Consider the following 9,630-nt stretch of genomic DNA (forward strand, 5'->3'; position numbering starts at 1 on the left):
ATGGTGGAGACACTAGAAGCAGCTGACCTCTGTATCTCTCCCCTCAACACCTCCTGCAGGTCAATGCCTGTTACTCCCCAGGCCATATTCATCAGAACACTGCTGTGCTGCCTCACTCTTCTCACTGTGACGCTCAATTTGTTGGTCATCATCTCCATCTCCCACTTCAGGCACAGACATTTTTCTCATAATATAACAGCTATTACTGTGTATGAGTTGCATTGATAGATTCTGTGTTTTTTATATATTGTATGCTAAAAAAGACGTCAGTACTTTCACTTGTAAATAAAAGTTTAATGTCACTGTAACAGTAATCATGATGAACATTTTCTTAATAATACCACCAAACTCCTTTAGTAGTTAATTCAGATAATGTGGATCTGATTGATTTTATAGAGATTTATTTTGCATGTAGGCTATAAATATAATTTGTCTTCATTCTCACAATTATCAGTGTGATCTAAACTAATTTTCACTGAGTATGAGGCTCTTATCATAATCTCCCTCTCCAGGCAGCTCCACACCCCCACCAATCTCATCCTCCTCTCTCTGGCTGTGTCTGACCTGTTTGTGGGCCTCGCAGTGATGCCACCAGCAATCATCAGCCTGCAGTCCTGTGGGTTTCTGGGTAAAATCACATGTGCTTTTTTGTACCTGTTGGGCTTCACTCTCACCTCTGCTTCTGTTGGGAACATGGTGCTCATATCAGTGGACCGTTATGTGGCTATTTGTGACCCTCTGCGCTATTCTTCCATGATAACACCAAGCAGAGTTAAAATCTGTGTGTCTCTGTGTTGGTTATGTGCTGTTATCTACAACCTTAAAATTCTTAAAGATCACTTTTCACAAATAGATTTGTCTAACTCCTGTGCTCAAGAATGTGTAGTTGTTATAAATTACATTTCAGGGCCAGTAGACTTGCTTCTGACCTTTGTTGGCCCTGTTACTGTGATCATAATTCTCTATATGAGAGTGTTTGTGGTGGCTGTGTCACAAGCACGTATCATGCGGTCTCAAATTTCAACTATTAAATCAAATACTGTGACTGTTAAGAAATCTGAGATGAGGGCTGCTAGAACTCTAGGTATTACTCTTCTTGTGTTTATACTTTGTCTCTGTCCATACTACATTAATTTTCTAGCAGGACAGAACACCACAGGTAGTATAGCTTCATCAGCTCAGAACTGGCTGTTCTATTGTAACTCCATGTTTAATCCTCTGATCTATGCCTTTTTCTACCCCTGGTTTAGAAAAGCGGTTAAAGTCATTGTCAGCCTTCAGATACTGCAGGCAGGTTCCCATGAGGCCAAGATCATGTAGAGAGAAACAGTATACTGTATATACACTGAATTCAGTCCAATTAATGGTGAAGTGAATTTGAACACAGTGAAAGCACAGTGTTGTAACATATAAATGTATTTATTTTAGGAAACCTATTCTGGATGTAAATGACTATACTTTTGAAACAACCTTTGCCAGTGAAGATGAGTTTTAACACTCTTGGTTTAGAAAAGCGATTGAATTATTTGCCAAAGGTATCTTGCTGATTTTCTTACTATTAGTGTAATTCAAAACTGAACAGTCTAATGATTGAGGTGCAGGAGCAACTTTAAATTGCAAAGACAGAATGAAAGACTACATTATGTGGGGGATCACATGACCAAGACCAAGATGGCTGTTAAGTAAAGACGTTCCCAACAACCGTGCACAACTGCATTTTTCAACCTAGACCCTATTTTCCTGTGTAAATTGATCAAAAAGACTTTTGAAATTGTTCCAGTATTGAGGGAGCCAGCAGCAGCCTACAGCCCCAAAATGAGCTGCAATGGAGGGACATGGGGCAACTACGTAAACACTGTCACTGTTCAGCAGCTCAGATTGTTATTATAAATGGCTGACATGTCTCTTTACCTTTCACTTGATTCGGTCTGTTTGTTATTGCCTCCTTAAGCAGAAGTCCATCCATCATCCATCCATCCATCTTGTAACCGCTTCATCCTCTTGGTCGCGGGGGGGGCTGGAGCCTATCCCAGCTGACATTGGGCGAGAGGCAGAGTACACCCTGGACAGGTCGCCAGACTATCGCAGGGCTGACACATAGAGACAGACAACCATTCACACTCACATTCACACCTAAGGACAATTTAGAGTTATCAATTAACCTAATCCCCAATCTGCATGTCATTGGACTGTGGGAGGAAGCCGGAATGCCCGGAGAGAACCCACGCTGACACGGGGTGAAAATGCAAACTCCGCACAAACACTGTATGTATTTATTTAAAGCCCCTACAAGGAACTTTCATTTTGAGTTGATTTTGGCGACCCTGTGGACAAAAGCAGTAGTGTTTTGCTGGAATGAAGCCTACATTTCCCATGAGCTCTAGCGCGTATTGTCGTAAAGACGCTTACCTGGCTCTCGCATGTGTTTGTTTTGGGGATGAATGAAACAACAAGACAGGAAAACTTTGCCCCCTTTGAACCCAGCTCACCTCTGCCGCGCCCCAGTTCCACCTCTCGGGCCTAAGCGCCACCGCCGCTGGGGTAAACGCAGCCATCGGCTGGTAAGGCTGAAGGCCTGTTTGGCGAGCACTTCCACGGCTTCTTGGACTGAGTATGGAGCGGTGCCTCACCTCTTTATTTCTCTGTACTCACTGGACCCTGTCGACGCCTGGCTGGTACCTGTCGTCGGCCCGGATGAGGTGTTCCAGCCCCACGGCCCCTGCTCTCCTCGCCCCTGCTGACGCGGGGTGAATCTGCGCAACCTGCGGCCTCTGTGTGTGGCTCCCCGGACAGCTAATGCCGTGGACCCGCCGGCTCCTGCCAGGATTGGGCTGGTAAATGCTAGATCGCTGGCGAACAAAACGTTTATCCTGAAGGATTTCCTGACTTCCCGAGGATTGGATTTTCTCTGTGTGACTGAGACGTGGCCGACTGTTGGTGAGTCCAGTGCTTTCACAGAACTTTTACCTGATGACTGCTGCTATTTTAACTCCCCGCGGACGTCGGGTTGAGGAGGAGGAATAGCGACTATTTATAAGAGTCACTATAAATGTAAGCAGCTAGGTAAGATGATGTGTGCCGTCTGAGTGCCGTAAATCGTTTCGTCCTGGAAGTGACCTGGGGCGGACCCGGAGACAGTTTCCTAAAGGTATGGATATACACTACATAGAAATAGCTTATCTTCACACCAATGGTCTCATTTGCTGTTGTAGGTCACGCACAGATATCAGCAGAAACGAGAGACTTTTGCATATCCAGTTAAAAGTTCCTTGTAGCGGCTTTAAAATAGGGACAATACATATTGATGAACATTTAACATGTGAATATGCAAGATTATGGCCAGCAGCTAATTTCCATCTCTAGTCCCTTTGGCAGGTTGTTGTTAACTACATGAAATCAATCAGACAACAACAGTAACAACAAGTACAAAGAACAAAATCTACACAATAAGCAAACAGATGACAATAAACAATGTTGCTCATGACAGGCCAGAATCTGAGGGACCCCAGGATTTCAAAGTGAAGTTTGAAAGTGCATTAGTGCTAAAGTGCCAAGGTATTGCACACACGTTGTTTGCTTGACTTACAATGAACATCAAGGAATGTAATTACTATGACCTGCTCCAATAACATGAAGTGTGCCTTATTTGTTCAGTGTTTTACATATTATTGTCTTTATTCCTAGCATTTTATGTGTTCTTATGAAGTGTACAGTGTTGTTGTCATCTTTGTTTTAATGTATTTTTAAGTCTTGTATTTGCCATCACACTTGCCCAGGGACTGCAGTTGAAAATGAGCAAGGATGGCTGAATTGGCATATTTACAGAAATGTTTATTAACGTGCATTGTCCCTGTAACTTTAAACTGAATGAATAAATACATCGAATCATCACACAGTGCACGTTTGTGCTGCTTAGCGAAATGGCATTCAGGTAACATATGAAACTGAACTCACATCCAGGCCTTCTTGGAGGTATTCCTCTTCCCGGTGAAGAGGTTGTCATTGGCAACCCGCAGGTCGATAAGTCTGAGGACTTCGTCGTTGGTCCCTGTTGAATAAGACATATATCAGACCTGTCAGTCTACCTACGAGCTATTAAATGTTATTCCACTCACGTGTGTGTGTGCGCGTGCATGCGTGGTGTTATATCAACACATGTGGTTCTGGACATGAGCAGCTGCACATTTAACAGCCACACATCACCGACAGTCCGCTGAACAACGCTACGGGTTGTGAATGAAATAAACTTAATTACAACATGACAGTCTTGCACGAAATATCATTTACGTTACTCTTTGTAGTCACATAGGCATGTGAATTACAGCGTTTCATTGCAAAGACTGCATGTAATGGGTACTTACACTTGCATTGTTTCTCCGCCATCTCGTTCAAATGAGCCAGATGTAGGGGGCGGGTATTTATACGTCAGGGCCTCAAGCTGAAAAAGACTTCCTGTTAGGAACCTCTCGTGTTACCTTACTCATCGCACCTAACAGATCCCTCCTAACTCCTAACGCTAACTCCTTACTGGCAGGAAAAAGAGACATGAGACGGCCTTAAAGATGGCGGACCTCAAACAACTTCTGGTTCAAGTAAGGAGTTAGGAGCTCGCAGTATAATATTAAGACACTTGGGACGTACCCCCGGTGGTGTGTAATCAGGAACAGGTGAACTTAATTGTCTTAATGAGGTGGACGTGGCTGATGCTGAGGCAGGGGAAAACCAAATCTCGAAAAATATGTAAGGGATAATGTATAATGAGCCGGTGAATACTGGGAAAATAACTCCCGACATGGGAATAGAACCCTGACACACAGCTGAGGGGTTCTATTCACCTGAAGGGAGTTGTTTTCCCAGTATTCACTGGCTCATTATACATTATCCCGCTCATTACACGGCTAACTATCAGTTAAATAAATAATTTGAGACAGAATATTGATTAATTATACGATTTTTATTGATTCATAAATTAAATCGGGAGGAGAGAAAAAAAAACTGCCAGCAACGGCTGAATCTGCGCTACAATAGCTACAGGGAATCAAGAAAAAATGAAAAGCAGCGTCCCTAGCAACGCTGGGCTACATAGCAACGGTCATTAAACAGTAATATCAGACCTCTGAATGCCGCGACTGACCAATCAGAATACAGCATTTAATAGAGCCGTGTAATAAATATATGTATATAAAAATGTGTCAATAAAACTTCAGCTATACTTTGTTAGAGATCTATAATGCTCTTATATCATCCACAATTATGAAAATGCATATTCACTCTTGCTAATAAAGACTCATAAGCATATAAATCTAAAGTTTATCCTTAGGTTTTATTAGAATTTAATTGTGACATGTATGGCATACCACAGACTAAAGCATTTTGTTAAACCTCAGTAGTTGTAATTATTTTCTAGTTACAATTTTCTTCTGAAAGTTGTAAGAGATTCAACTGTCCCTGGTCCCTGTGCTGAAAATAGGGGTAGAGTAAGTTTGTGACTTAAAAAAGTTAACACACATGAACACTGCAATAACTGAATTCAATTTAGTTCTTGAGATTTTTGCTCTTTTAAGTTAAATATTGGAACACCCAAACCCTCTCTTTGATCTGCAATTTGAACGCATGATACAGCAGCACTGTATCTGCTGCAGTTTTATATATAACCATGCTGGTTACAAAGACTTAAGGGTTTTATGTGACCAATACCCAATATACAGAAGTCATATGTAGTATATTTGAAGTCTAAACTGGACATATTGAAGTGAGATGCGGACCCTACTTTTGTGACTCTGAAGCACTCATTTGTTGCCATCGTGGGGGAAAAAAATCACCTCCTTTTGTCATTTTTCAACAGAAGAATCTTGTTAATCCAGGATATTTTTCTCATTCTAAAAAGGTACTGACATTTCTTTCATCATTAAAACTTGCATAATAAAGATGCGTGGGTGATGTTGACAAAATCTTGTGTGTGTATATACACACACATATGTATGATGTGAACCATTTTACTTTTAAGAAGTGAAGATGATAGGGTCAAAGGAATGAAGTGCAGGAGTGGCCTTAACATTGCATCCTGGAGAAGGAGGTTTCCTTCCTGTCTGTCCAGGCGTTCATCTGCCACTGCTGCTGGACCTGGGCCCAAGCCAGGACGGCTCTACTCTGATCTGCCGACCGGTACACCATGGTTGTTAATTGCCACTGCACCAAGTCCCCCACCTACCAAGTGGGCCAGAGGGTGTGGTTTTCCACCTGGGACCTACCCTTGTAGGTAGAGTACAAAGGTTGACCCGTTCCACATCTTAAAGGTCAAGCCAGTTTGAGACAGTCCACTGGTTCCTATTGCTCTGCCTCCACCGCTGCCCTAATTCATTGATGGAGGTCCTGCCTACACAGTTCCCCACCTACTTCATTCCTGTCGCCACAGGAGAGACCTGCAATACCTGGCTGACTGTGAGGGAGCATCTGTGAGCAACACCAGATCTCTGTCACCACCTGTGGGTGGTTCCCCCATTTTCCGGGGTTTGGGCCTCCCCTGGACAGACAGTCTGCCTGATTCTCCAGCTAAGGCACCTGCACTGCTTTGAGGGATAGAAGGCGTGAATATGGTTACACCTACAGCTCATGCACAGGTCAGCAAAGGCGAGGGGAAGCAAGATCTCCCACCCTCTTGATGTAAGTTGCTACAGCTAGAGCATGAAAAAGATTAGTCTTCCTGGCCGAACTTTCGCTGGAGCTTTATTTAGCGACGGGTCAGTGGACCCAGCCTGCTCCCCCTGGTGAGATTGCTCGGGCATCTGCACCATTGAAGGGCCAGTCATAGCCTGTGAGTGACCTGTACCCTGGCCTGCAGATGTGTCTGTGGGTGCAGTCCCTGGCTGAGGAGGTATCCTTGTACTGGGCACATGTACAGGAGGGCCAGTGGAAGTATTTGAACCATTGCAGCCATGAACCCTAAGAGCCACAGGCACAGTCTCCAGGTGACCCTTACCCCCAGGCAAAAATTTCATAGGCAGGCCCTGAAAGCCTCCTGTCTCTCCTCAGTAAGAGACACAGTGGTGTTCCAGGAGACTATAATCTTCTGTCGGGGTATATAACAGCCAGTCATTTAGATAATTTGGAATTCTGAGTCCTTTTTGCCACAGAGGCCCAAGAACTGTACCCATGCACCTGCTGGAGGTGTGAGAGGCCAGAGGGATCCCGAAGGGAGGGGGAAACAGTGGGAATAGAACCCAGCCCGCTGATTCTCTGGCTCTACCTTCCTGACTGCTCTTTTCATCAGCAGGGTAAAAGCCTCTGTCCCTAACACCCCCCTGTGCTGCAGGTCTGTCACTGACAAAACCTTCACTGATCTTGACATGGGGGATTAGAGAAAACTGAAGCCCCCTGGATCATGGTTGAGACACCCTCGGGATCCGTGCTTGTTCAGAGATGGAAGGAATATGGTATTAAGCTGTTTCTCTTCTCATGATACTAGTGAATCCAAATTATCAAGGGGAATATGAATGGAGTCCTGTAACAGGACATTCTTAAAAAAAATCCTTCTGACATCAACCAGGACAAAGAGGATGAGACCCAGATGGACGTACCAACAGGACAATGATCCAGAACATACTGCAAAGGAGACTGTCAAGTGGTTGCAGAAGATGAAGATAAAGGTGCTGGGATGGCCCAGTCAATCACCAGACTGAAACCTTCTAGAACATTTGTTGATGGAAATGATGATCAAGATTCATCATCAGGCCCCCTGCTGTCAGTGTGGAAGACTGCGCCAAAACATCACCTGAACACTGTGAGACATGAGTTACTTTATGCAGGAAGTGTCTTGAAGCTGGTGTTTCAAGCAAAAGCTTCAACACCAAGTACTGAATAAATTTCATTTTGCTTGTTTAATAGTTTTTTCCTGTGTCACTCCACTTTATTGCACATAACTTTATTGACTGCAATGTAAGGACAGAAAACATTTTTGGAGAGATGGGGATTAAAGCACAATAGATATTGATGGTTTGAAAGAGGGAGGGAGACGTAACAAGAATAAAACGGAGTGGGGGGAGTGAATGATGTAATGGAGGAGATGATGATCAGGAGTGAGAGGAAAAAACAAGCTGAGGGGAGGAAGTGCATAGGGAGAGACAAGAGGAGGAGACAGAGGGAGGGCAACAAGATAGATGATGGAAATGAAGAGGTTAAGAGATAAATATCTCATCTCAAGAAAAGGTGATCTGGGAGCTTCTTGACCTCAGCAGCTCTCTGTTCAGATCCACAATCACTTCCTCTGATGATGGTGGAGACACTAGAAGCAGCTGACCTCTGTATCTCTCCCCTCAACACCTCCTGCAGGTCAATGTCTGTTACTCCCCAGGCCATATTCATCAGAACACTGCTGTGCTGCCTCACTCTTCTCACTGTGATACTCAATTTGTTGGTTATCATCTCCATCTCCCACTTCAGGCACAGACATTTTTTCTCATAATATAACAGCTGTTACAGTGTATGAGTTGAATTCATGGATAGATTCTGTGTTTACTAGATATTGTATGCTAAAAAGACGTCAGTACTTTCGCTTGTAAATGAAAGTGTAATGTTCAGTATACTTTTCTGTTTAAATTTGTCACTACAACAGTAATCATGATGAACATTTTCTTAATAATACCACCAAACGTCTTTAGTTAGTTCGGATAATGTGGATCTGATTGATTTTATAGAGATTTATTTTGCATGTAGGCTATAAATATAATTTGTCTTCATTCTCACAATTTCAGTGTGATCTAAACTAATTTTCACTGAGTATGAGGCTCTCATCATAATCTCTCTCTCCAGGCAGCTCCACACCCCCACCAATCTCATCCTCCTCTCTCTGGCTGTGTCTGACTTGTTTGTGGGCCTCGAAGTGATGCCAGCTGTAATCACCATCCTACAGTCCTGTGGGTTTATGGGTAAAATCACATGTGCTTTTGTGTACCTGTTGGGCTTCATCCTTACCTCTGCTTCTGTTGGGAACATGGTGCTCATATCAGTGGACCGTTATGTGGCTATTTGTGACCCTCTGCGCTATTCCTCCATAATAACACTAAGCAGAGTTAAAAGATGTGTGTCTCTGTGTTGGTTATGTGCTGTTATCTACAACCTTATAATTCTTAAAGATCACTTTTCACAAATAGATTTGTCTAACTCCTGTGCTCAAGAATGTGTAGTTGTCATAAATTACATTTCAGGGGCAGTAGACTTGCTTCTGACCTTTGTTGGCCCTGTTACTGTGATCATAATTCTCTATATGAGAGTGTTTGTGGTGGCTGTGTCACAAGCACGTATCATGCGGTCTCAAATTTCAACTATTAAATCAAATACTGTGACTGTTAAGAAATCTGAAATGAGGGCTGCTAGAACTCTAGGTATTACTCTTCTTGTGTTTATACTTTGTCTCTGTCCATACTACATTAATTTTCTAGCAGGACAGAACACCACAGGTAGTGCAATTTCATCATCTCAGAACTGGCTGTTCTATTGTAACTCCATGTTTAATCCTCTGATCTATGCCTTTTTCTACCCCTGGTTTAGAAAAGCGGTTAAAGTCATTGTCAGCCTTCAGATACTGCAGGCGGGTTCCGGTAAGGCCAAGATGTAGAGAGAAACAATATACTG

The 9,630-nt window shown here is 43.2% G+C and overlaps 1 protein-coding gene across 1 annotated transcript; it reads left to right on the plus strand.

Moving 5' to 3' along the window:
* LOC126396932 (trace amine-associated receptor 9-like) lies at positions 1-1,320 on the plus strand. The gene is made up of 3 exons (XM_050055318.1): positions 1-170; positions 513-771; positions 1,054-1,320. The coding sequence occupies exons 1-3, from the start codon at positions 1-3 to the stop codon at positions 1,318-1,320; spliced, it is 696 nt and encodes a 231-aa protein (XP_049911275.1).
* Positions 1,321-9,630: the final 8,310 nt, after the last annotated feature.

Source organism: Epinephelus moara, chromosome 10 (genome assembly GCF_006386435.1).
Source record: "Epinephelus moara isolate mb chromosome 10, YSFRI_EMoa_1.0, whole genome shotgun sequence".
In the NCBI taxonomy this organism is placed as follows: domain Eukaryota; kingdom Metazoa; phylum Chordata; class Actinopteri; order Perciformes; family Serranidae; genus Epinephelus; species Epinephelus moara.

Excerpts from the sequence above, each read along its gene's own strand:
- LOC126396932 (XM_050055318.1), top strand. The coding sequence starts at position 1 with ATGGTGGAGACACTAGAAGCAGCTGACCTCTGTATCTCTCCCCTCAAC. Across the intron at positions 171-512 it reads ATCTCCATCTCCCACTTCAG|GCAGCTCCACACCCCCACCA; the intron begins GCACAGACATTT and ends CTCCCTCTCCAG. Across the intron at positions 772-1,053 it reads CCATGATAACACCAAGCAGA|AAATCTGAGATGAGGGCTGC; the intron begins GTTAAAATCTGT and ends GTGACTGTTAAG.